This window comes from Grampus griseus (assembly GCF_964374135.1).
Source record: "Grampus griseus genome assembly, chromosome: 19".
NCBI lineage: Eukaryota > Metazoa > Chordata > Mammalia > Artiodactyla > Delphinidae > Grampus > Grampus griseus.
In genome coordinates, this window is record NC_139013.1 from 57,075,003 (window position 1) to 57,102,894 (window position 27,892).

General features: G+C 54.7%; 1 protein-coding gene across 3 annotated transcripts; it reads right to left on the reverse strand.

Moving 5' to 3' along the window:
* Positions 1–94: 94 nt before the first annotated feature.
* CA5A (carbonic anhydrase 5A) lies at positions 95–27,892 on the reverse strand. Of its 3 annotated transcripts, none has more exons than XM_082676243.1 (7): positions 27,662–27,892; positions 25,687–25,884; positions 12,079–12,197; positions 9,827–9,922; positions 9,635–9,697; positions 4,410–4,565; positions 95–597 (listed from the first exon to the last, which is right to left on the reverse strand). In XM_082676243.1, the coding sequence occupies exons 1-7, from the start codon at positions 27,816–27,818 to the stop codon at positions 379–381; spliced, it is 1,008 nt and encodes a 335-aa protein (XP_082532369.1). In that variant the 5' UTR covers positions 27,819–27,892; the 3' UTR covers positions 95–378. The 3 variants fall into 3 exon arrangements, with proteins under 3 accessions (XP_082532369.1, XP_082532370.1, XP_082532371.1); XM_082676245.1 differs by lacking the exon at positions 95–597 and adding an exon at positions 1,814–2,049; XM_082676244.1 differs by lacking the exon at positions 9,635–9,697.

A 27,892-nucleotide genomic window follows, 5' to 3' on the forward strand; every position in this document is an offset into this window, starting at 1 on the left:
GGGTCCCTTGAGATAGTCCGTGTCCCAGATTTCCCTTCCCTATTGTGCTTAAGCTTCTTTTTTTTTAAAAAAAATATTTATTTATTTTGGCTGCACCAGGTCTTAGTTGCGGCACTCAGGATCTTTGCTTTGGCACGTGGAATCTTTAGTTGCGGCAGGCAGACAGACTCTTAGTGCAGCATGCATGTGGGATCTAGTTCCCTGACCAGGGATCGAACCCAGGCCACCTGTATTGGGAGCGTGGAGTCTTACCCACTGGACCACAGAGAGATTCCTGCTTAAGCTTCTTTGAAGTGATTCTTTTCCTTGCAACTGCAAAGTACACTGACTAAAACTGCGACCTCTTTCTCCATTTTTAATTTCAGAGGTTACATATGATCAGTACACGAAGCCTGGGAAACAATACTTTCTCCTGTTAAAGTCAGGTCTACCCGTTAGCTTGGATGTAGTGAATTTAGGATCCTGCACCGTCTTCAGTGGCTGGAAGGATGAACGGACCTCCCGCTTCATCAGGGGCTGAAGTGGGCGGTAGTTGTTCACCATCGTCTTCTCTTCTTCACCAAGTGCAGTAAACATGAGTGAGCGAAACGCGGCCAGCTGGAACGGAGAGCAAGCAGAGTAATCTGGCTGCAGCTGGGGCGTGAACCAGCTCCCATGTCCCTTGTGTCGTGTGTGGTCCCCTTGCATCCCTGAATCAGGGATGGCCCTGTATGACCAATGCAACATGGTGGAGGTGACCCCAATCTGGGTCAGAAAAGGCATGGCAGCTTCCACCTTGGCCTCCTGGACCACCTGCTCTGGGGAAGGCAGCCGCCGTGCTGCAATGACTCACAAGCAGCCCTCTGGAGAGGCCCACGGGGAGAGCAACTGAGGCTCCCAGCCAACAGCCAGTACAACTTGCCAGCCACGTTGGGAATGAATCCTCCAGCCCCAGCTTTCAAACAACTGCAGCTGACATCTGACTGCAACTCCACAAGAGATAGATCCTCAGCCAGAACCACCTGAATTCTGACCCACAGCAACCCTGGGAGATAATAAATGATTATTGTTTTACTAAGCCACTAAATTTTGGAGCTATTTGTTACACGGCAATAGATAACTAGTTTATATACTATAAATGCTAATGTAACATTTGATTCACTTTGCACTCCAGGAACTAAGAGACCATTTTTTATGTATCATCACATCTGTTCTCGGAATATACTCTGTGCTCTGTGAGAATAGCTTTCACGCTTAATTAAACACAGAACTGGGATTATACCTGCATAGTGACCACCTATTGAGCAAGTCAGGTCTGCATGGCTGAGGGAGAGCCCCCTGGAGTTGTGTAGGGTGTGGGGCATGCTCTTCCAGGCACTCAGGCATGGTGTGCCCACGCGTGTGCACCTGTTTTCACCACTTGTTGCCTCTCAGAAAAGCCTGCTTGGCAGGCCTGTCCCTGCCATCCAGGGGGTGCACACACTACCTCCCCAGCCCCCTGGGAGGGTTGGGAGCTCTGCTCTGGATTTTGGTGTAATACTCACCTACCACTCTGCCTTAAAACTATTGACTTACGTTTCTATTTTCCTGCTGGGTAGCAGTGCACAGAGACTATGGTCACTGCTCTGTCACCCCTCCATCCCTCCTGCTTGCCCACCCTCTCCTGCTACAACATCTGACATCTAATAAGTGTTTATTATGCGTTTGTTGAGTGACAGAGGGGTCTTGGTGACAAGAGCCATTTTCTTTTCTTTTTTTTTATTAAATTAATGTGTTTTTTTAAGTCTTTTTAAAAATTAATTAATTTTTATTTTTGGCTGCATTGGGTCTTCGTTGTTGTACACGGGCTTTATCTAGTTGTGGTAAGTGGGGGCTACTCTTCCTTGCAGTGCGCGGGCTTCTCATGGCAGTGGCTTCTCTTGTGGTGGAGCATGAGCTCTAGGCGTGTGGGCTTCAGAAGTTGTGGCAAACGGGCTCAGTAGTTGTGGCTCGCGGGCTGTAGAGGGCAGGCTCAGTAGTTGCTCCAGGGCATGTGGGATCTTCCCGGACCAGGGCTGGAACCCGTGTCCCCTGCATTGGCAGGCGGATTCTTAACCACTGTGCCACCAGGGAAGTCCCAGCAAGGGACTGTTACTGTCTGTAACAGTTCTGGTTTGGGGGAAGGGTGGGTGACGTGCACCCACATTCCACCTTCAGCCTTTCAAAACAAATAGCATCATCCCATGACTTTATTTTATTTTTAAAATTTATTTATTTTATTTATTTATTTTTGGCTGCATTGGGTCTTCGTTGCTTCATGCAGGCTTTCTCTAGTTGAGGTGCGTGGGCTTCTCATTGTGGTGGTTTCTCTTGTGGAGCACAGGCTCTAGGCGCATGGGCTTCAGTAGTTGTGGCTCGCAGGCTCTAGAGTGCAGGCTCAGGAGCTGTGGTGCACGGGCCTAGCTGCTCCATGGCATGTGGGATCATCCCAGACCAGGGCTCTAACCCATGTCCCCTGCATTGGCAGGCAGATTCTTAACCACTGTGCCACCAGGGAAGCCCCATCCCATGACTTTAAAATTAGAGGCTGCGGACTTCCCTGGTGGCACAGTGGTTGGAAATCTGCCTGCCAATGCAGGGGACACAGGTTTGAGCCCTGGTCTGGGAGGATCCCACATGCCGCGGAGCAGCTAGGCCCGTGCGCCACAACTACTGAGCCTGCGTGCCACAACTACTGAGGCCCACATGCCTAGAGCCCATGCCCCGCAACAAGAGAAGCCACTGTAATGAGAAGCCCATGCACCGCAACGAAGAGTAGCCCCACTCACCGCAACTAGAGAAAGCCCGCGCTCAGCAACAAGGACCCAATGCAGCCAAAAATAAATAAGTAAAACAGAGAAATTCATTTTAAAAAATAAAATAAAATAAAATTAGAGGCTGTTTCACAGAACTGAAAGGCTGGAAGGACTTCCAAGGACTCATCAAGAGTCCTCAGAAAACACAGAGCTGAAGGCGACGTGATGAATGCTGCTGTGATCGATTAGAAATGTCTGTCCTGGGCAGAGGATGGGACAGTGGAGCATGCTTCCTGCATATCTGTCATCGCTAAACTGTGCCCTAGACAGACTTTCCCTAGATTCTGGAGATTTCCAGAGAAAAAGATACTTTAACTTTTTAAAAAGTATATAAGTAATATCTACTTATTTTAGAAAAAATAGAATATTTAAATAAGGATGAGAAAGAAAATAAGAACCACTGCAGATCTGTGACCATAGTCCAACCAGGATTAACTTTTAGGTGCACATCTGTGTGACAGCTTAGGGCATTGCTCAGCAAATAGACACTCACCTCCTCCCTGCCCCACTGGCGTTGGCCTGGCCATCATAACTCGCTTTGACCAACAGGATGTGAGCGGGCGTGATGCAAGCAGACGCTGTAAATGTGCATGTGCGGTTTGGCTTGTCTTTTGCATTCTGTCATGTGCCATGAAATCCAGCCCTGGGTGGCCACTGGTCCAAGAAGCATGAGAGACACTGGACCCAACCCAACCCCTAACGATGGCCTAAAACAGATTCTCCCAGCTCCCAGAGACCCTTGAGCAGGAAAATAAATGCTTATTATTAGTCATTGAGTTTTGGGGTGGTTTGTTACACAGCATTTTGTAGCAATAGCTGACTAATACAATCCTTCTGGAATTTTCTCTGGGCACTTATAGTTCCATAACTTCTTAGCACAGCATGAGAGAAAACCCTCTGCGGTCTTGATTTCCTACTGCTCTATCAGCCAAAGAAGCAGAACAGACTCTAAAAGCTTCTCTTCTCCCTCAGTGACCCCACTTCTTTCACAGCTCTCCAGCATTCATCTATGACATCCCTTTCTTAGTTAATTTATTCATCTAAAACACCCACGGAGGTCCCAATATGGGCAAGGACCCATGTCCCAATTATGTCACTTCTGTTCTTTAAAGTCGCCTTACCCCAACGAAGACCAAAGAGCAAGTACTGGCCTCGTCCAAGCATTTTTCATCGGGGAGACTCTCCATGCCTGAGGCTGACCACTAAGATTAGAAGGTGCTGCATATAACTGTCCCGCCTCAGTTCCCTCCCTTCACCCCACCTTCCCTCCCTGTCTCTCTGTGTCTCTGTCTGTCTCTTTCTATCTCTGTCTCTCTGATTTTCTCTGTCTCTCTATCTCTGTCTCCCTGTTTCTCTCTGTCTCTGTCTCCCTCTCACCACCAATATCTCAAGGTCAGAAGAAGACCTGTGATATGGGGAACTTCTGTTCACTCCCCAAGAGCTCCTGTTTCAACTGGAAGATTCTTCTTGTGCAGGAACATCTATAAGGTACCAAAGCACGAAACTCTAGGATGCTTGTTCACGCTATCTTAGTGAAGCCACCAAACCGGAGGGATTCCCGTGCAGTTCTGTGCGCTGGATACAGGCGCCACTCACCTGGTCCTGAGCCACCTCAGTGGGCTTCTTGTGGATGATCCAGGTGACCGACTCAGAGAGCGGAGGCGTGGTCAGGGAGCCCGGATACGTCCAGTAGTCCCGGCAGGCGGGCAGCAGGCAGGAGGGCTGGAAGGGGCCCAGGGCCGCCCGCGCGTCCTGGGGGAGGAGACCGCAGGCTCTCAGGTGGGTGGAGGAGGCCAGGGAGGGGGCGCCACGCTTGGCTTTATCTCAGCGATGTGGCCTGGAGGGGAGCATGTCTCCGAGATAAAGGCTGTGGTCGCGGTTGTCACGTTTGGAAACCGTAACAAGAGAATGTGGCCCTTCCACGCTGAGCAGGGAGGCCCACCGCAGGCTTGTAGTTTTTCTTTTAAGGCTACTCATTTTTGTATACCTTGGCTGTGAAAATATCACACTTTTAAAAGCTGACGTCAAATAACATACACAGCATACGATTTACCATTTTAACCATTTTAAAATATACAGTTCAGTGGTGTTAAGTACCTTCACATTGTTGTGCAAACATCACCACATCCGTCTCCAGAATTTCCTCATCTTCCCAAACTGAGGCTCTGTCCCCACTAAATACCAGCTCCCCATCTCCTCCCCCCGGCCCCCAGCACCCGCCCTTCTACTTTCTGTCTGTATGAATCTAACTCCTCTAGGGACCTCATATAAATGGAATAATACAGGATCTGTCCTTTTGTGACTGGCGTATCTCACTCAGCACAATATCTTCAAGGTCCATCCATGTTGTAGCCTAGGTCAGAATTTCCCCCCTTTTTAAGACTGAGTAATATTCCACTGTGTGGATGGACTGCATTTAATTTATCCATCAGCCACCGATGGACACTTGGGTGGCTTCCACCTCTTGGCTGTTGTGAATAAAGCTGCTATGAACATGGGTGTACAAACATCTCTTCGAGACCCTGCTTTTAATGATTTGGGGGATACACCCAGAAGTCGAAATGCTGGATCCCACGGTAATTCTATGTTTAATTTTTTGAGGGACCACCAGACTGTTTTCTATAGCGGCTACACCAGAAAACATTGCACTTTTAAGACAGCTGATCCTCTCTTTGGCAGACCTCCCCAGCGTGAGAGCCATGGCAATTACAAACGCGCAGGGGGACGCCCCGCACTGGCCGAATTCCCTGACTCGTGCCAGAATTTTCCTTCTCATCAGCGAGGGGTGGGATTGATGGACTGGGTCAGCCCAGCTCTCCAGGCTGCTCCGTCAGCACGTGTCCTGCTTGGGAGCCCCATGTTCAGAACCCATGTTTGCTTCATTTCCATGCTCTAGAGAAGCATAGGGAGAAACCTGTCTCTCAGCTCCTCATGACCCTGATGGGGCCCCACCATCACTCACTCACTCAGAGCTATTCTCGAGCACCCACAGTAAACCTGACTCTATCTTAGGTGCTGGGGCTACAGGAGAGACAAACTACCCACCTTCGTGGAACTCACTTTTACTGGAGGAGAGCAGACGGCACCCGGAACAAATAAGTAGAACATCTAGTAGTTTACACGTGATAAATGTGATGGGGAAAAATAAGGTAGGGCAGTGAAGTAAGAGATGTGGGGAGTATAGGCTGGTGTTTTAGGAGGGGTGGCCCTGAAGGCCTCCCTGGGAAGGTGACGTCTGAACAAAGACACGGAGGAGGTGAAGGGGAGGAGATTTCTCCGCAGCAACGGCCAGTGCAAAGGCCCCGAGGCAGGGTCTGGCCTGATGGGCTGGGGGATCAGCAGAGAGGCCGCAGGGCTGGAATGAGCACGAGACGCGGAAGTGATTAAAAGAGATGCGGGGGGGGTTCCCTGGTGGCGCACTGGTTGAGAATCCACCTGCCAATGCAGGAGACACGGGTTCGAGCCCTGGTCCGGGAAGATCCCACATGCCGCGGAGCAACTAGGCCCATGCGCCACAACTACTGAGCCTGCTCTCTAGAGCCCGTGAGCCACAACTACTGAGCCCATGTACCACAACTACGGAAGCCCGCACACCTAGAGCCCGTGCCTCACAACAAGAGAAGCCACCACAATGCAAAGCCCGCGCACATGAATGAAGAGTAGCCCCCGCTCGCCACAACTAGAGAAAACCCAGGCACAGCAACAAAGACCCAACACAGCCAAAAAATAAATAATAAATAAATAAATTTATTTTTTAATAAAACGAGAGAGATGGGAGGGGGGAGGGGGGACACCCTGCTTCTGCCCAGGGCTGGGGACCCCCGTAGAAACCCACGACAGAGGCAGGGGCTGGGGGGCTGCTGTCTGGATGCTGTGGACAGAAAGCAGGGCCTCTTGGCTGGTCTCTGCCTCGGTGGACGCAAAGCTCCTGGACAGCTTCTGCTCAGAGGGGAAAGGCTCAGAGAGGTCCCTCAGGTTGACGGGCCCAGGACGGGGCCTCCACCCGCCCCCCCGTGAAGTGAGCGAGCCGAAAGGCTGAGGGGGCAGCCCTGGGAGAAGCAGGACACCAACCAGTGCCCAGCCGGAGCGGAGCCTGAACCAGGGGCCCAGCCGCATGCGGGGCAAGCTGGGAGACAGTCAGCACGAGGCACCTGTTTTCGGGTCCCCGAGGAAGGAGGCTCCCTGCTGCTGGGCACCCCTCCCCCCGGCCCTCAAAGGCAAAAGCAAGGAGCCGCTGACGGCTTGTCCCCGGTCGCTGACTCACCGCTCAGCCACGGGGAGGTGGTGTTTAAGTTTCTGGCAGCCGGAAGCGGGTACATTGACCCTCTGCCAGATGGTCGCCAAGCACCTTGTGCCGGGCTCCACCTGTCACCAGTGTCTAGTTGACGGCTTAAAACGGCATGACTGAAACACGCTTCCCAAAGTGTGGCGCCCGCCCACCTGAAGTGCAGACTCTACGGCTGTTCGTATATTCACAGACGGACACGCGAACCCGCAGCACTGTCGCTTCTAGAACATGTTCGTGACCTCAGAACAGAACTCCAGAAGAAGAGAGCCCCAGTAAACACTCTTTAGCCGTCATTCCCCCTAACCTGCCCACCTGCCCTCACCCTGCCACAGGCCCCACCCATCTGCACATTCTGGAAGTTTCTTAGAAATGGAATCATCTGCGTCTGGCTTCTTTCACTCAGAATGATGCCTTCAAAAACCGTCTCTGTTGTAGCAGGTGTCAGAGCTCCATTCCTTTTTATGGCTGAGTAATATTCCACCGTGTGGTCTACTCAACTCTTGAAGGACACAGGTCACATACGCACATGGGACAAGATGCAGAAAGTACCTGCGGGTGTGCGGCGACAGATAAATGCCCCTCCTGCCCCCAGACGCCAGCCCCATAGGCACTGACGTGCCAGACGTCCTCTGAGGCTCTCATCTTGGATTTTCAGAACCAGCCTTTACGTCTGTTTCATGATAAAGAAAGAAAGATAAGAACTTCCGAAAGCCACGTGATTAGATGGCGGCAAACCCAGATGCTACGGGATGTCTGTCCCATCCCACAGAGCTGGACACCACAGAGGTGCCTCCTAAGGCTGAACATTTTAAAAACCAACCCAGACGTTGGGGGGACCCAGGAAGGAGCACAGACTGTGACAAATGACTTGAGCCGCTCACCCTCCCGGCCCACGGGACACAGACCCCTGCCCGCTGAGGCGGGACCTTACTCTCTTCAGATTCTAACTCTTATTCTTCTGGTGAGGAAACGGAGGCCCAGGGAGCAGCATCAGGACCAGAACTGGGCCCAGCAGCTTCCTCCATCCCCTGCCAACACCGTTCCTCCTGCAAGTTTGCCCAGAGCCTTCGGGGAAGCAAAGAGACCCCTTAGCACATAGCACCTCACAGCAGCTCTTTCTTTCCCACCAAGCGGTGGAGACCATGCCCTGAGGGGGTGGCTGCCACCAGGGAAACGTCCAGGTTTACTCTGGCTGTGGACCAGGGAGGAGATGAATGCTCCCAGCACCTAGACCTTGCTGAGTTCCTGAGCTGGCAGACGGGGCAACGGGGGCGGTGATCTGGTCTGGTCCCAGGAGGTCAACATCAAGGGGCGGGTGCCACACAGATCAAACAGCCCCTGTGAGGCTGCCGAGGAAGGGCTGGCCCCCATCTCCCATCTGGAGCCGCTCTCGCCATTGTTAAGACAGGTCGGAGACCCACCCGTCCCCACGTCCAAGGACCACGGGTGACTCCTGCCCTCGGAATTCTTTTGTTTGGTGCTGAACAAATAAACTGCAGTTTTCAGGAATTTCCATTTCTCCATCAAAGCCCTCTCTCAGCTGATACTGGAGAAAAGCTACCTTGCTGGCCTTGCTGTCTTTCGGAGCTATGCTGAGTGCAGCCAGCTGTGCAGGGGAGCTGGGCAGGATGGGTGCGTCTGCAGGACCCCTTGCCCCATCTCCCTGTTCTCCCAGGATGGGGCTGACCCTAAGGATACCAGGTGGTTTGCAGGTGGACATTCTTAAATGCCGATAGTTGAGAATTTATTTCAATTGGTTTTATATTTTTTATTATTTTTAAAATATTTATTTATTTTTGGCTGCGTTGGGTCTTCGTTGCTGCGCGCGGGCTTTCTCTAGTTGCGGCGAGCGGGGGCTACGCTTCGTCACGGTGCACGGCCTTCTCATTGCGGTGGCTTCTCTTGTGGAGCAGGGCTGTAGGCACGTGGGCTTCAGTAGTTACAGCACACGGGATCAGTAGCTGTGGCTCACGGGCTCTAGAGCACAGGCTCAGTAGTTGTGGCGCACGGGCTTAGTTGCCCCGTGGCATCTTCCCGGACCGGGGCTCGAACCCGTGTCCCCTGCATTGGCAGGTGGATTCTTAACCCCTGTGCTACCAGGGAAGTCCACATTTCAATTGGTTTTAAAACAAACATTATTGCAAACGGATGCTCTTGCCTGGGACAAGGCTAAAGATTTTTAAACAGTGGATCACTTTCATAAAAAGTACTAAGTAACTAATAGTACCCCAGGTGGGTAGACAGGCAAAAACCTCCAGGATGCTGCCTGAATGGCCGAATGTTGGGAAACCCCATTACGCTGAGGAGGGAGGGCCCGAGAATTGCAGGAACACCTCGAAGTCGGTGAGCCGACTCGAGACACACCTGGAATCAGCTCCAGGGAGTCCCAGATCCAGAACTGGACTCAGACCCTCTCTGCGACGCTCTTTCCACCCAACTGGTTCCTTTTTTTGGTTACTTTTTTGGCGAAGCAGTCATCACTCTAAGCAATGTCGCTTTTCCAATTATGTTGATTTCAAAATACGCAGCTTACCTTGTGTTTTATGTCCGGCAAGACCGCCACCAGCTCCTGCAGCGCCTCGTGGCGGGCCCCCAGCTGCACAGCGCGGCACGCCGAGCCGTCACGCGACAGGGCAGGGGACAGGGTGACAAGCACACGTCACTCTAAGCTGACCTTGTTTAGAGAGCAGATCTGACGAGGAGAGCTGCGCCCCAGCAGGCTTACCTTTAAAAACACGCCTACCACCGCCAAGCCGTCCTCTCCCATCACGGCTTCCGTGTAGTTTTGGTATTTCACAGCGTTCCAGTGAACTAGATGCAGCTGGAACCCAGAAGAAGAGAATTCCCTCCATCACCACGGAGCCGAGAGAGCTTAACCCGCCGCTCCTCCCTCTGTGTGGCTGACACGTGCCCGAGTTATGCTTTTAATGAATCCACGGCTGCAGGCCGGTTCCCCCAGCCAAAGCTCGCTCGAACCCCAGAAAGCAGGGCCTCGGCATTTCTAGGGGAGAGGAGGAGGCTCGCTTTAACTTTGTCAAACAGAAGTGGGTGGTGGAATTGTTTGCTACTGCTCAGATAGCCCTGAATGAGGGCTGCCAGGTCAGATATGGGACTCTCAGTTAAATCTGGGTTTCAGATAGACAACGGATCATTTTGAACCTACGTACGCCCCCCAAATGGCATTTTTCTCCATCTGTCACCCTCCTCTGAACTTCACCTATGTCCTTTCTTCACACGCCCTCCGCTGGTTTTCCTAAGTCCCACATCAGCATCGCTACGGACCAGATGACAAGGATTTAAATCAGCGGGGAAACAGGCTGGGGGAACGGGCTTTCCTGGGCCCTGGTGAGTAAGAGGCAGCACCAGGACCCCTGGGTTCTGTGTGAGGGCACGTGGGCCGATGCTGCGTTTGGCTCAGAACCAGGAAGGGGCCTGGGTGTCTGTCCGCAGGTGCTGCTCCAACACGCGTGGTGGTGGAGGCCCTTCTGAACGGTGACCCAGGCCGTGAGTCCACAAGGACTCGGCCCAGAAAGTCCTCCAGCCTCTCGTGGTCAGCAAGACCCTCCCCCACGCGGCTGCGGGACTCCAGGGCCCGGGCGGCCCTGCCAGGGGGGCGGGGTCCACGTGGCTCCAGGTGGCACCTGTCAACAAGTCTCAGTGCTCCTGGCCACGCACACCAGGGACCGTGAGTGTGGCGTGGCCTCCCCCTGCCCTCCCGAAGCTCACCTCAACCCCCCACCCACTGTCACGCGTGGTCTTCCAGAAGTAGGGACAGCTGGGCCTGAGGTCCCACCCACAGCCTTCCTCTTTCATGGACCCCCACCTGTGGGGCTGGCCTGGCCTCCCAAACCCCACAGGAAAAGGCCCGCTCCAACATGGGCCGGAGGCATGGCCGGGACAGTCGGGCAGCCCCCGCCCACCTGGCTCACGGACAGCCCCTGGTGGGTCCCAAGCTCTGCCCCCTCTATTGGGGGGCAGCAGACTCCTCTATTGAAAGGCTGCTCACCAGAAACCGAGGTACAGGTGCACAGTTACTACGAGGAATGAGGTTTACTGAAAGCAAGTGTGTTGCAAGCCGCTGTTCCTTCATTTTTGTCGTATTTGTCAAAATGTGTGTAATTCTAACAATCAATGGAAGTCCCTAATTATCAACTGTCCCCAGAGGCCACCTCTGGCCGTGTGATCGCAGTGATTTTCCCCTTCTGGTTTGACTGGACTGTCGGTCTATTTTAACCATGGTATTACTTCCGTAACAATGGTGACAAGAACAGTCCAGAACTTGAAATTCCTCTAAAATCCAGGTGGCTGGTGGGTGGACTGAGGGAGGGCCGGTGGACAGAGGCGCCCCAGAGTGAATCTGCCACACGTCAATCACAGGATCTGGGTGGTAACCTCACGGGTTCTCACTATACAGTTCTTTCATTTTTTTGGTAAGTTGGAAACATTTCATAATAAAATATTGGGGGACACCAGTAAGGCACTGCTTACCACTCCATAACCACCCAAAGCCAATTCCTGACCTTCATCTCTACTCCTTTTCTTTACTGACTCCCACTTGGAAATGTTGCAAATATCCCTTTGTCTTAAGATAATTTCTATTGTAAAGATTTTCTGTTCTCAGTATAAGATCTTGAATGCCTCGAAGGACAGGAAGCTTCTCGCCTCTCATCGACCAGCAGCAAGCGCGTGGCTGAGCGAGAGCTAAGAGCACAGACGCTGCTCCTAAATCCCAGCTGCCTGACTTCGGCAAGTTACAATTCCACTCAGAGCCTGTCTCTTCTCCTGTTCGCTGAAAGCGCTAACAGTACCCTCCCCTTAGGAGAGCCGTGAGGTTGAATGCGTGGGGTGGCCAGTGGTTCTGGTTTGAGCACTAAGGGTCCCGTGTCCCAGGAAATCCGTGCTGAGCAACCAGGATGCTTGATCACCTGACATCGAACCTGGCACACGGGAAGTCCCCACACATCAGCTGCTACGAACCTCTGCCGGGTACACGTGATCGTCCACCGTGTGCTCTGAGCCCCACTCGTTCGCTGCTCCCCAGTGGAAGTGGAACTGTTTTAGTCTGTAGTGGTTTTCCAAGGGGCCACCACTGATTCCTGGAAGGTGAAGCAGTGGAAATGGTGTGTTAGTCTAGTTGCTTGACTGTGGGGTTGCTGTGACATTGACTACATTGGGGTTACTCGATTTTGCTCTCAAGTGACTGATGTTCTGCTGAAACCACAAACTGAAACGTGGGACCTTGTCTGCCCTGTCACCTGACCCCATCACCTGGTCCCGGCGGGCCCCCGGCAGCGCACAGGAAACACCTGAGTGATGCAGATGCCAGTGCCGCCACCTGGTGGCAGTAGGGGCCTCAGCCAATTGCAGGCGGCAAGAAGGCAAAGAAAAACCATTTTGGAGATGCGTGCCGTGCGGGTCCTATAAGATTTCCAGACCTTCCTTTAATTAAAAAAAAAAAAAAAGAAAGAAAAGAAAAAAGAGATGTCTTTCAAATGAAAGAAGAGCAGATAAAATTCTATCACCAAATAATTTCATAAGCTAATAGGTAATGAGCAAGATGTTTAAATAAACAGATTCTGAGATATAAGGTACTACATTTTGGGGACTTCCCTGGTGGCGCAGAGGTTAAGACTCCGCGCTCCCAATGCAGGGGGCCCGGGTTCAATCCCTGGTCAGGGAACTAGATCCCACATGCATGCCGCAACTAAGAGTTCACATGCCACAACTAAGGAGGCTGCATGCTGCAACTAAGGAGCCCACCTGCTGCAGAAAAGACCCGGTGCAACCAAATTTAAAAAATATATAAATATTAAAAAATAATAATAAGGTGTAACATTTCCCACCAGGGCTGATCTCCAGGCAGCCCCTGCTCGGTCTAGCCTCACTGTATGACCACTTTCTAAGTCACCCTGAATTCCTGGTGAGGCATCCCCAAGAGCTGTCAGCGTGACGCACACAGGCTCATCATCCCTGAGCACCTGTCATGGCGGCATCTGCTCTGAACTGTGGGATCATGGGCGCTGTCCCAAGAGGTCCAGGGCCACGGCTGGGAGCCTGCATTTGAATGAGCTCCCGGGGGGGCCCTGATGCACAGCGTTTAGCCGGTCTTCAGCTGCACTTTGCTAACAGATTGCCACCACCAAGTGCTACAAACGTAATGGTGACGGTTGGACATCCGCTTGTATTCGAGGTGAGCGTAGTGTGACACTGGGGTCCTCGGACAGGGCTGGAGGACACTGGCACAGCGACGGCGTGAGTTCCCGGGGTGGGGGGAGGGGTGGGCGTTGCTTGCATCAGCTCCTCCACGCGGCAAAAGCAGGGACGACACTTAGTGACGTGACGGACGCTGCTGAAAGGGTCAAATACGACTGGTAGGGGTGCTTCTGCTTTGTTTTTGCCATTGAAGGTACTGGTAGCAGAAAGCAGTGAACTGTAAACTGGAAAAACAGATTCAGCCCATTATTCTGCCCTCAATCAAGTCATGAAGCTTCTCGCTGTCTGTCTTCACTTGAAAGCGTTGGTCTAGAACGTCGTTACGGGCATCTCGTCATGAGGCTCTATGGCTTTATTCTCCTGAACACCCACAAATTATATCTCACTTGAAAAACATACAGAGAAGTATCTCATCCCCCCGCAAGTCTAAAAAATCAGAGTAAATCAGGAAGCCTGAGTCCACGGGTGTGGAGGAGCCGTTCTGCAGGCAAGAAGCCGAGGTGGAGAGAAAACCTCCCCGTTGGGTTCAAATCACAAGACTTTACTGGATTTTCTGTGAATGAGAATACAAGGGGGTGATTGTTTTCCTTTGAGGGGTGAGGATACATGAGCCTACTGACCTCTGTAGTTTTGTGTTGTTTTTGAATTTACTAAGAGAGGCTAAAGAGGTTGTCAGTAATCCCGGGCACGGGAGCCAGGATTCGAAGCCAGGTCTGACGCCCAAACCCGCGCCTTGAGTACAAAACATCATCTGAGGAAATTACAGAAGCTTGAAACACCAGCAGTGCCATCTTTGTGCCACTCCTGTCTGGCACTGTGTATCATGCTGGACGGGGAGGTGGGAGCCCTGGCCAGCAGACACCTGGAACCGCCAGAATGCACTGACTAGTGCGTTTGCTGTGTGACCTCGAGCAAGTGGATCAGCCTCTCAGAGCCTCAGCTGTCCCACCTGTGAAATGAGCAGTGCTGGCAGGATGGCCTCATAAAGTGCGGTCAGACGGTGATGACAATGATGGTGGTGACCACACGCCACGTAACTTTTCAGGGACTGGGCTCTCCTTCACGTAATAACAAAGCAAGGATTCCTAGCTAGGTGGTCCTGGTGGTCCCTCCCAGCTCAAGCATCTGAGGACTCTGACGTGTAGACACCACACAAGGTCTCCAGAAAGAGCGACACCAACTGCACGAGGCAAAACCCCACCACCAGCTGGGTGTCGGGCAGACCTCGCCAGAAATAACGTCGTAGAAAAACCACTCCCAACTGTGGCCACCGACAGAGAGCAGGGGAGGGGAGGGGGCCGGGCACGAGCAATGCCCCCGCCTCCGGCAGGTGAAGACTTTGCCAGGGTCACCCTCATGGCAGGCCTGGAGCCCAGGGACCAGGGCCCCACACTCTCCCCGCATCCAGCTGCCCCCAGAATTCTCCGAGAAGCAGCCTCTCGCACGGGGACTCCCTCCTGTCTGCTTCCCAAAGACAGCTGCCCGTTGAAGGAAGAGAATGTGGACGGAGGTCAGCTTTGGAATCGGGCCTGCAGGGAGGAAGGTTCCTCTCGGTGGGGCCTCTCCGTCCGGCTGCAGGCTGACACCTGGTCGTACGTAAGCGGGCGGGGGCTACCCTGAGCTGGGACCAAGCAAACTCACAGCAAACCCCGCAGGCTGCTGCCCCTCGCTAGCTCTGTGACCTGCAGATGCAGATAAGGAGGAAAGCACAGCTCGAGCATCTCAGGGGGGAAGCGAAGAGGGAGGGGAGGCGTGGCCAGAGGAGCCCTGGTGCCACAGGCTGGGCTGCAGTGGCGCCCTGCGGCCGGTCAGTGGTGCACCCGGAACCGGGCACTGTGATGCCCTCAGCCTCCCTCCTTCAAAGGCATTTCAGGAGAGAAACCGCATCAACTGTACAGGAGCTGCTTGAGTACAAGCTCGGGCGTCAGACTTGTACATCTCGAGCATCTTTCAAGTCAGGGACAGAACACTCTCTGGAACGACGTCTCTAAAATGAGATGGATGGGCAAAGACAGCCACTAGCCGAGTGCCAGCGTCTCTGCTGAAAAACCGGAGAACGGTGCCCCGTTTCTGCAGGTGGTCGGGGGTGCGCTCTGGGTCGGTGCTGGCGCCATCGCCTCCGAACGCGGCGATCTCGGTCCGGTTACTAAACTGTTCCCAGCCTCAGTTTCCCCGCCTGTAAAATGGGGAGGGTCCTAGCACCTACTCCATGGGACGTTGCCAGGATTCAATGCAAAGTTCTCAGCAGAATGCCCGGTATTCTGGAAGCACCCAAAGGACGAAAGCCGGCAGCCATGGCACGTCTGTGCGACGGGATGAGTAAAGGGTCTCATCTGCTCTCACGGGTCAGCATCTCCTGCGTCCCGGGCACTGTGCACCCACATCTGTCGGTGCCCGTGATCGCCAGTGCCTTGTGGACAGTCAGCATGAGCTCTGAGTGTACTAAGTGACAAGCCAGCATTCACCCAGCGCCCGCTACACGCTGGGCATAGTGCAAAGCACCCTACCTTCCCCAGGGACCGCCCCTCACAGTGACCCTGCGAGCAGCTACTGCTGGCCCAATTTTGAGATGAGGAAACTGAGACTCAGAGGGGTCCATCACCTGCCCCAGGTCCCCCAGCAACTCCGCCCCAGGCCTGCTTGGGTCCAGCCCCTCGACTTTCGTGGCAGGGTTCAAGCCAAACGCTCACCTTTTCCCACCAGGAAAGTTAGGAGTCCAGCTTAAGGCGGCTGCCCTGGATGAAATAATCTCAGTGACCTTTCATAATGACCAGCGTCAGAGTCATTCCCTTCCCTGGTGGCGCAGTGGTTAAGAAATCACCTGCCAATGCAGGGGACCCGGGTTCAAGCCCTGGTCCGGGAAGATCCCACATGCTGCGGAGCAACTAAGCCCATGCACCACAACTACTGAGCCTGCGCTCTGGAGCCCGCGAGCCACGACTACTGAGCCCGTGCGCCACAACTACTGAAGCCTGCACACCTAGAGCCCGTGCTCCCCAACAACAGAAGCCACCACAATGAGAAGCCCGCGCACCACAACGAAGAGTAGCCCCCGCTCGCGGCAACTAGAGAAAGCCCGTGCACAGCAATGAAGACCCAACGCAGCCAAAAAATATATATATATTAATTAATTAATTTTTAAAAAAAAGAAAGAAAAAGAAAACAGGCGAGCCCAATTTGTGACAAGGGGGCCTTTAGCTCACCAGCCCCCAGACTCTGCCATCCGCAGGGCTGTTCACAGACCAGAGGCCATGCATCCCCCTGGCAGTCTCTGGGAGCAGGTGTGTCACGACGTGTAACTGGGGAATTGCATCCCCGAGGACAGAGATGTTGGAGGCTGACTGCAAGCCCAGATCCTACTGTCTCTGTCCTCACAACAGCCGCTGATAACAGCCGTCAACTTGTAGTTTGGTGCTTTGACCAGGATAAGCAGGCTGTTGGCAGGCATGGTTGTCTTAGGGCTTAAAATAAGTCCAAGAGCAGGGTGACATGTTCTAATTAATCCAAACTGCAAATGACTCGATGGTGCCGAGGAGCAGCCTGTTCTTGGTGCCCCTCCAGGATTTAACCAACGTTCCCTCCGACACTCTACGCACGAGCACAAAGGCTCTCCGTGCGTTCTCTGGATTCGGGAGGTCTTTGTCATTCTCTCCAGGAAAGCGGGAGCCACAGCTGGCGGCCAGTGCACTGGTGGTGCCTGAGGGGCACGACCCCACCCGCAGTACCCCAAAATCCAGAAATGAGGGAGGTCAGATTGCTTTTGGGGAGCTAACCTCTGGGACCACCACACATCGGCTCTGGGTTTGAAGCCAGGCACACGTGAGCACAGATCCTGGTTTCAGGCGGCGTGTCCCACACGGTGGTCCTATCTCTCTGGACCTCAGGCCTGATGTCTCTAAAACGATAATGATGCCCCCAGGCCCATGAGAATGTGGCGAGTGCTTACCAAACGCCCCCTAGCACGGCCCCTGGCACCCAGGAGGAGCTCAACCAGTGGTAGGACCTTCTGTTATTACGACCGTATTCTGGTTATTATTACATCATGATCACCATCTCATCATCCCAGCAGAGGTCTGCAGTCACCGGAAATAGCCACCATTACTCCCAAGACAGGACCTGCGCGTAAAGACTTTGAGGGATAAATGTATCTTAAGAGAGTGTCCTTTAGAAGGGGCTCGGCCAGCCACAAAGCGTAAAGAGGAAAAACCATGCATTCATTCAACAAATATTCCCTGAGTTCCTACGATGTGCCACAGCCGCGGCTAAATGTTGGCTGTGGAGAGGGTGACACGGGGCAGCCCTGCCCCTCCCGGAGCATGGACTTCCCAGGGGCAGGCAGGCAGTGAGTCGTGGACATGTGGGCAAGGACGGGGTGCTCTAGGGGGAGCTGAGGGGTGCGGGGCATCAGAGAGGGCCTCCCCGAGGAAGTAGGGGTTCAGCTGAGCCGTAAGAGGGCAGAGGAGGGCCGGCTGTAGGCGGGAAGGGGCAACAGGCAGAGAGGCCTGGAGGGACAGAGCAGGCCACTGTGATGGACCTGCGAAGGCCCCCAGGGGCGGGAGCGCAAGGTCAGCAGGGAGACGGGTCGGAGGGCAAAGGGGCAGGTGCCGGCAGTGGCCACGTAGGGGAGCCTTCGTCAGCAGACTTCGAACGTTCCAGTCTTTAGAAATGGATGTCTGCCTAGAGAGGTGGGGTCTGGAGGCGACACTTGCATCCCCGTCCCTGACGTAGTCTATCCTTCAACGCACCTTTTCCTGCATTTCCTAACTTGAGATCTCCTTGCGAGCAGAGACTGCGTCTGGGGAGGTCCTGGGACCTAACGCGCCACCAGGCACGGCAGGGTGCTTACTGCGCGGCTGTATTGCAGATCTACAATCCTAGCTCCTTGCATGGAGCAGGAATGGCTAATTCCTGGGTGGTTTTGCGGAAGCAGTGGTGAGGGGCACTCCTGGCAATGGACGGAGGGAGAACGGGCTCACCACACTGGGTGCGACGGCGGGTAGGGATGTCACACGGTCCTACGAGCGTCCACCTTCCACCTCCCAACCGATGCCGGTAAGCGGGGTGTTTCTTCAGACAGCTGCCCACGACGCTGATGAGCCCCCAGGAGTGGTAGGGGTGTGTTGGCACCAGACGGGCCTCAGGCTTGCCCTGCAAGACTGGCAGCCCCCTTTCCGGGGCAGAAGAGCTGGTGGTTTAGGGAGATGCAGAGAGGGAGGAGGAGAGGGAAGCTGCCGGGCTGGTCACGAGGACCCTGTGTCCCTAAGGGAGCAGCAGTTGAAGCCAGGCCGGGGGAGGGAAGGTGCGATGCACTGGTGACCTTGGCCTGGCTGGGGTGTGGGGTCGGGGAGGGACTGACATGGATTCAGGGACCGTCGGGGGAGGCGTGTTTTCCTGGGTGGGGATTATCATTTCCACAGATCGGGTGAGGGGAAGCACACTCCACCCAACCTCCAAATCACACCTCTGCCCCCCAAGATACCCACGCCCAGAACCTGAGGGAAGAAACAGCGGATATACAAGGAATGAAGATGAAAACTATACGGTTTTAAGAATCAGAATGCCAATGAACGAATTTGCAGTGAAAACTGTCCCAGGAAACAAGTGTGGACCGAGTGGCCCCAGTCACCTTCCCGACAGCACAGGACCCCCTCCCGGAATGCAGCCCCCTCTGCCACCCCCTTGCATTGTCTGGGAGGCACCAGCTCACGCCCACTGCAGGCCCCCCGCCTGACCCGTGGGGGAAGGGTCCCCTGGGCCCTGGGCCCTGCGTGGGATGATGCAGGGTGCTGGGAGATGGCAAAGCAGTTCTGCTGCCTCGTTCGCGACCCGCCTCCCGGCCCCATCTCCAGCCTGCCTTTCCAGCAGGGACCCCCAAACTCTCCCGGCGTCTCCCTTTTGGCTTTCGTGCTGGAGTCAGTTTTCTTGGGTGAAGATTCCCCAACGGATGGACGTGAAGTCTGTGAACTTTAAAATCAGACTGACCTGCAGTTACGCGTTCACTCCAGGAGCGAAGGCCGCTCACCGGGCCCTGCTGTGTACACCCGCTGCCGACTCCGTGAAGCTCACGCTCAGGACCCTGTCCCGGTGGCGCTGGGCGTCCTTATTAGTTGTCATTTAGAGGCTGAAAGGCCATTATTGGCCCCCCCTTTACAAACGGCTTAAAATCCACTTTGGCGTTGGAAGGAGCCTTAGCAGGCCCGCGACCTCTGTGCCCACTGGGTCCTTGAGAGTGAGTGACCCTTCGGGAAGGCTGCTCACAGCTCCAGGCTTGGAGTTTCCATTTTTCCTCCTTCGGCCGATGGATGCGGTCACCAACCACAGAGTCCTCCGTAGTCAGAGGAAGCCGGGCCGGGCCTGGCCGGCGCTGGGTTCCCTCCAGTAGGAGGCCTGAGAGGGGCACAGCTGTGTCTTGTTCTGGTCTTATCTGGGAGGAGCCCCAGCAGGTGAAGCTAAGCTATCACGGCTGAAACGCTCACTTCTCCTGGCTTGGAGGTAAGTGCTTCCCTCGGGCCTCTTCTAATCCTCCCTCGGGGTGGGTGTCCGACCTCAGTGGACGGAGGAGGAGACGGAGGGTCAGAGAGGTTAGGGAACGAGCTTATACTACCAGGCTGATAAGCTCTTTCTGCTGCAGAGCTGGGCCCTGACCACCATACCGTCCTCCCCGCCCCCTGAGCCCTTCAGGAGGAAGATGAGCCGCCCCCAGAGGAGGAGGGTCTAGCAGGGAAGGCGGCTCCCGCAGTCCATGCGGCTAAGTGGGCGGGGGGAGCAACATCTGAGCTCCTGGGACTCGGGCACTACAGTGCCAGCAAGACCTGGACTCCCGGCTTCTTTTCTTCTCTGTGGATGGCGGAGAGGGAGTGGGATTTGGAAACAGCCCTGATCTGAATGTTGGACACAGATGTCCTCTTCCCAAGTATGGGCATATTAACCCATCTCTTGGAGTTACTGTGAGAATGAAATGCCTTCAAAAGTGTACCCTGGGGCTTCCCTGGTGGCGCAGTGGTTAAGAGTCTGCCTGCCGATGCAGGGGACATGGGTTCGTGCCCCGTTCCGGGAAGATATCACATGCCGCGGAGCGGCTGGGCCCATGAGCCATGGCCACCGAGCCTGCGCGTCCGGAGCCTGTGCTCCGCAACGGGAGAGGCCACAACAGTGAGAGGCCCACGTACCGCAAAAAAAAAAAAAAAAAGTACCCTGATTTGCACATTGATTTGTCGTGTAATGGGCACTCAAAAGCACCTGGCAGCAGTAACGACATCACTGCTCGTGGTAACCTAGGACCTGGCTCAGAGAACACAGGCGTCTCCTCAAGGAACAGCAGGATCTATCTGTGGCCTTTGGTCCTTGACCTTCCACCCCACTTTCTGCACCTACACTGCCCATCGGGTGGAAACGGCACTGTCACTCCTTAGGAAAAGGATCGCTCGGGTGCTGGGACAAGGGGGCCCCGCCTGTGACGGGTTTGCGGGGTGTGACCACGGGGTCTGTCTGGAGCCGGCGCTATGTTCCTTCTTGCTTCCTACCCTCTGCCAGCCCTTCCTTCCCTGCCCTTCAGTCTCACATTCCTTGGAAAGAGCCGCTGCCTTCACCTCTGTTATTCATCGTCGTTGCTGCTGACCGGCCTTGATCTCTGAGCTCTCCTATCCCTCACCCGCTGGAACCCTAATGTCCTCAGTTCCCCGATCTGGTTTGCTCAGCCTTCCTGCGCTCACCTGTTGGTGTGACCTGACCAAAGTGCTCACATACTGTGCAAAGTTACTTCTGCACCGTGCACCTTCTCCACCCACTTCCCTTCCTGCCGCCAAGGCTTTCCGTTTCTGTCAATGAATTTAAAATTAAAAATTATGGAAGTGTCTCACGATTCTCATTTTCTTACTGCAAAACTTATTCTTAGTTCTTCCCGTCTTTCAGCTGCATTTTCCATTTCCTTTGCTCCCGGCACCTTCCAATTTCCATTGGAGGTGAACAAAGAAGACAGAGAATCTGAACAGAGGTGGCTAGAGGCTGGAGATGGGCGTGGGTGGGTGGGGCATGTGAAACTGAGCAGGAGAGAAAGAAAGAGGAAACTGGGCTTTGGGGAAAATGACAAGTAAAGTAAAACCAGATTGGCCTGTGTGGACGTGAGCCCCAGGGGGATTATCCAAATAATTTATACGGCCAGGGAGAGACACCCAGAGAATTCGTTGCGTCTGTGGCAGGGCGGGGAGGGGCCCTTGGAACCCGACTGAGAACGTGCTGGAGGAGCGAAAGGGCGGGGGTCAGGACCTGGTCGGCACAGAGGCCTGGCTGCAACAGGGCGCAAAGGCCTTGAATCTGAAAACGACCGGGATTGGGGGATGCCGGGGTCAGCTCAGGTTCAACCGCCAGGTGGGAGCTCCCAGGAGAGCACGGGGAGCGTGCCTCTCTCCTGGGGACCGTACCCCTGGGGTCCTCCCCTCTCGGTCCTCTCCTGCTCCAGGCGGGCTCAGCCTGTCACTGTGATGGCCTCACCCCACACGAGCGACCGGAGCTGGGTGACGGCCATCAGCCTGGGGCCAATGCGGCGATCGTGGGGACAGAGGTGCCGCCCTTAGCGCCGCCCTACTGGGAAGCGGCCCATGCCGCAGCCCGCCCTTGTCGCCCCGTTTGGGAAACCCCCACCTGGAACAGATCCCCCCAGAAGGAGGCAGAGCCGCAAGAGGGAGGATTCTGACCCGGCTGTGTCTGGACGTGTCAGTGCACGGTTGACGCAGTGATGCGACGTGGGCTTTAGAATCAGCAGGAGTTGGGCCTGAACCGGATGCCCCCAGCCTCCCCTCCACCGTCACTCTCCCTGCCCCACCTGCAACCTCCGTTCCTCCTTACATAGAATGAGGATGGGGACTTCCCTGGTGGTCCAGTGGTAAAGCATCTGCCTTCCAATGCAGGGGACGCGGGTTCAATCCCTGGTCAGGGAACTAAGATCCCACATGCCTCGGGGCAACCAAGCCCACTCGCCTCAACTACTGAGCCCGAGCGCCTCAACTAGAGAGCCCGAGCGCCTCAACTAGAGAGCCTGTGTGCCGCAAGCTACAGAGCCCACGTGCCCTGGAGCCCGCGCACCTCAACTAGAGAAGAGAAAACCCACACGTCACCACTAGAGAGAAGCCCACGAGCCGCAACGAAAGATCCCGCGTGCCACAACTAAGACCCGACGTGGCCAAAAATAAATAATAAAATAAATCTTTAAAAAAAAGAGAAGAATGAGGATGCTCATACCCTCCATAGCGGCATCTGTCTGTGCCGGGCTGTTGTTCATCCAACCGGGGCTCTTTTGAAAGGGGGTGTTTGCATGTCTCTCTGTCCAGCATACCTTCCCCCTTTTAGAAACAGTGCCACGATTTCCCCTGGACCAACGCGTCCCTGGGTGTGTGATCTTGGTGGGGATCTTGGTCAGGGTGCTGGGTGTTCCGCCGACGAGGGGCAGGGTGACTCCAAGCTCAGCCACCAGTCCTCTTCCCCTGGGACTCTGACTTAGTTTGTCAAAGGTATCTTAACCATATACATACGAAAGTCCAAAGTAACCTTCGAAGTTTTTCACATTTTTTGACTTAAAGGAAAATGAACTTGTTATAGAGATATCGTAACTGAGAAGGACCCTATGGGGCCTTCCCGGGACCGACCTCTCCCCTAGATCCTCTGCTATACCTCCTCTCTGAAGTACCCAGATAATAGTATCTCATGCATATTTCCTGAGTTTTTCAGATGCTAAAAACCACCACTAAATGAGGAAGAAATGAACTAATTGATGACCCTGAGCACATAGCCTCGGGACCTCCCAGAGCCATCAGCCCATCAGAAAATTGCGCACAAGTTGATCACATCCCCTGGGACGCCCCTCCCTTTCCTGGCCTTTAAACAAAATGTGCTGAAACTCTTCAGGGAGTTTGGGGTTTTTTGAGGGGCACGAGCCACCTGTCTCCTTGCCTGGCCCTGCAATAAACCTTTCTCTGCTCCACACTGCGACATTTCGGTACTCTCTGGCCTCATTGTCTGTCGGGCACATGAACTTGCATTCGGTAACAATGTCCCTAAGACCCTTGACTACACATAAAAATTATACAGGAAGAGTATAGATTCGATAGGAACGCATCTACATCCAAATCTGTTTTTCTCAAAATGACTAGTATATTCACACAACTATTAGCCAACCAATTAAAAGTTCAGGAACTATTATTCTTTATTCAATCTGATAAGTTGCTGTGTAAAATTAAAAAAAAATTAATATAAACCGTATTAAACCTGAAAGGACAATTTTAGTTGCTCCTTGGGAATTTGGGCTTGGAACAGACCAACAAAGGCAGAAAAAAAGTTGGCACGCTAAGTACATAAATGCATAAACCTCTGCTCCCCAGATCCCTGAGCTGGCCTGGTCCCTGTGCTTTTAAAGACGTGGTTAGGGGCTTCCCTGGTGGCCCAGTGGTAAAGAGTCCACCATACAATGCAGGGGACGTGGGTTTGATCCCTGGTCAGGGAACTAAGATCCCACATGTTGAGGGGCAACTAAGCCCACGCGCCACAACTACTGACCTCACAGGCCTCAGCTACAGCCCACATGCTGCAAACCACAGAGCCCAAATGCCCTGGAGCCTGCGCGCCACAACTACAGGGAGAAAAACCCGCACGCCACAACTAGAGAGAAGCCTGCGCGCCAAACGATCCCACGTGCCACAGCTTAGACCCCACGCAGCCAAAAATAAATAAATAAATAATAAATCTTAAAAAAAAAAAGATCTGGTTAACATCTGGTTAACATCCAACTTTCCCTTCTCTTCTTTGAGGTAATCTTATCCTTCCAAGAAGATGCTTTGGTTTGCGTCGATCAGAGTTGGGGTTCCTGTCCACTTGCCTTTGGCAAGCCCTACGTGAGAAGCAACCCTGAGGGATACTGTGAGAGCCATTCCAGGCACGTAGGCTGTGCTCAGGAAACATGGGCTCCTTCTTACCTGTGAGATGAGGAAAGAGACCCCTGGAAACTCTGAGCCACGGTGTGCGTGAAGCACCTCACAGGGACTATCACAGGGAAAAAGGGCTCTCCATGCCATGCTGCAGCCATTGGTCCATCAGAGTTGGGGCGGCTCAGGCTGGGCCCCCACTGCCGTCCAGCCCCTCTGCCTGACTCGTTTCTACCTTTAACTTTACATTCATTATTCATCCACCAGTTTACCGAGCACCTGCGGTGTCCAGTAGGAGTGATCCTGCCCTCGTGGAGTTTACATCCTCACTGGGGCCATGGGTTAGTGAACAAGACGACTGGGCATATGGGAGGAAGTGGACCGAGGGCTTTCCTGGAGAGGACCTGGGTTTGGGGGCTGTGTCTGGCGTCCCCAGGTTCTGTGGTTCCCTGCAACTCCCAGGACTCAGCGTATAGTCACATGCACGGCTAAGACTCACCACGGCGAAAGGGTGCAAGAGCAACAACGGCAGAGGGAGAGGGAGTGTCTGGAGGAGACCAGGTTTCCAGAGTCCTCTCTGGTGGTGTCATAAGCCACACCCTGAAACCCAGCAACGAGCTGTGACAACACGTGTGGAGTGCAGCCCACCAGGGTTGCCCATAGGAGACTCGGTGCCCAAGGTTCTCAGTGGGGGCTGGTCACGTAGGCACCCCCCGCCCGTTGCAAATTCCCGACTCTCAGAGGCAGACCAGAAAAAATTGAAAAAACACCAGATGGAATCCGGCAGCCAGTCCCCACAAGTAAAAGAGAAGTGGAAGGAAACTTCCCAAACCTGTAGAGTATCCACCCAGCACGGGTGAGGGTTCCCGCCAGTGAGGCTTAACGAGATGGTGCGAGTACAGCCCTTGGCAGGACGCCGGGACCCGCCTCCCTGCCCACCGGCCCTGCAGCCCTCCGCCACTGGCAACACCCCCAGCCAGGCTCAGGCTCGTCCCTACTCCCCACTTTCCCCTCCCCTCTTCCTCCTGTAGCAGCTGGACATCAGCCAGGTCACTGCCCCGTCTCACTCTGAACGAGGACCAGCGAGGTTCCCAGGCTCCGGACGCCCGGCCACCATCCTTCCTCTGTTCCTTCCAGAACTCCTCACCTCGGAGACTCTCTCCTCCACCCCACTCTGCTTTTCCCCTCTGAGTGCAGTGTACGTTTTATTAGCTCACTGTTTCTGCCTTCCAGCCCCTGGAATGTAACCCCCCAGGGAGGCCCTCACCGTTCAGAGTTTTGTCCCCAGTGACGTGTGACGTAGCTGGTCGGCAACACCAGCTTTAAGGTGAACATCACTCTGCCCGTCCCCATCGCCAGCCTCGGCCGTTCTCCGTGCCTCGTCCTCTTCTCTGCCGACCCCGTGACCCACTCTCCGGAGTGACAGGAGCAAAGGGCCCCGACCCCAGCTCAGGCTCACCTGACCCCTCGGTGGAGTCGTCGAATTCCACCTGGAAGAGGTAGCCGGTGTTCCAGACGTAGAGGCAGGCCGCCGAGTCGTAGGAGACCCTGAGGGGCTTCAGCCGGGGGTCGTAGACGCTGTCCTTCCAGCGGATGTTGATGGGGGACTGCCGGGCCCCCCTTGGCACCGAGGCCGGGCCCTTCCAGAAGGCATGCACTGGGGGCAGAGAGAGGGAAGAGGAGCCCCTGATGGTGCGTGGGCGCCGTTGCAGCCTCAGAGGGGGCGACAGAAACCTGCAAACGCGGTCCCAGAGGAGCCAGCACGGGGGAACCTGGCCCAACGTGGAGCCTGGGGCCACCAGGCCCGCGGCCTCTTAACGCCGCCCCTGGTGGGCGGGGCCCTCGCGCCACCTCCTCCGCGGACCACGCCCAGGAACCGATTCCTTCCCGCCCTTGCGCTGCGCCGAGTTGGTTCTCATCTGTGGTCATTGTCACAGCGTGGTCACAGGGAGTCATGCCTGGGGGTCCAGCCCAGCCCCGGGGAGGCAGGCGGTGGAGGACTGTGGACTGGGGGGCTGCTACAGGTCTCAGAGAGAAGGAAACCAGAGTCCCAGGACCCACACCAGACCCTGCCTGGAAGGGTCTGGAATAGAAGCCTTGTCACTCCCAACCCCCGCTCTTTCAGTTACCCAGCACTCAAGGTGGGGTCCGCGGACCAGCAGCCCCCCTGGGGGCTTGCTAGAAATGCAGAACCTCAGGCCCCACCCAGACTCCTTGCAAGTTTCAAACCATAGAGAAGGGTCTGCACTCATGTAGAAAGACCCGCGCACCCCGATTCCCAGAGGCAGCTGCCTCTGGCTGGTTTAGAGCACAGCCTCTGGCGCTTTCCTCCAAGCTCACAGAAACATACACAGAGTTCTCCGAAAAAGCAAAAGTACTGCTCAGTACAAAGTGGGTCTTCACCTCGGTTTTCTTCACTTCACTGTGGACGTCTTCACAACTGTCTCTCAGCACCTGTCCCCTCCTTTATACTCCGTGACCATGAAGAGCATCAGGCCACGTGGACCGGAGTCCTGGCCCCACCACTCTGTGGCTCTGTGCCCCTTGGCAAGTTTCTTAACCTCTCTGAGCCTCAGTTTCATCACCTGTAAAAGGCAGATCACGATGGTACTTATCACACAGCGCTGGTGGGAGCATGAAACGAGAGGCTTAGAACAGCGGAAAGACGGGGATTTTGGCATCAGCCTCAGGTGTGGACCAACGGATTAATTGGGAAGAGCTAAGAGTGTTTGCCGAGAGCCCGGTGTGTGCCCGGCTTTGTGCTCACGTCGTTTCATCTTCAGGTGGCCCTGGGTGGCATTTCATCACCCCATTTTACAGACGAGGAGACTGAGGCTTGGGGAGGTGAAGCAACCCACCAGCTCTCACCTCTGACAAAAGTCACCAGTGCACACACCCCCGGAGACTGACTCCGAAGCCCAGGCTCTTCCAACCACCGAAACCTGGAAAGTGTGGAATACTGACGTCAGAGGTGAACTTAGTTGTCCATGCAGCCCCCGTATCTGAGAGAGGAAGAATCTGAGGCCCAGAGAGAGGGAGGGATGAGTCCAAGGGCACAGAGCACCAAGGACACCGCCACCGGGGCAAGGCTGACACAGGGCAGTCTCTGGACCGAGCTGGCTGCCGACCTAGTTACCGTGTTTGCTGAGATGTTCTCTGCTGGTGTTTGGAGCCCTAATGACTGGCAGCATGGCTTGTTCCGTGGGGGCTGTAATAACAGCTCGTCTGGGGGGGCCCTTGCTACCTGCCTTGCTCCGAGCATCTCGCCTTCCTGATGGCCCTGGGAATCTGAGCTTAAGGACTGGCCCGCGTCTCCCATGGGAAAGACAATGTGGAAACCTGAAGCCGAGCTGCCCGGCTCCGGACCGTCCCCCACTTTGAAATACACCATAAAATGAGACAGACAGCAAATTGCATCTGGAAGCTCTACTTACGAGCATCATTCCTCTTGGTCTGTACGCAGGCGCCCTGAGAGCACCATCGCTCCAGCGTCAGCGGGTGATTGCGGAGGGTCCCGCACATCTGCTTGACCAGGACGGAGAGACCCGAGGCTTTCGGATGACCCCTGCCTGACCCCAGGAGCCTGAGCATCTTGTTTCTGTTCCCCGGGGACCCGATAACCGGAGGGAGGTTGTCCTCACTGACTGCCCTCACTTCAATCTAGA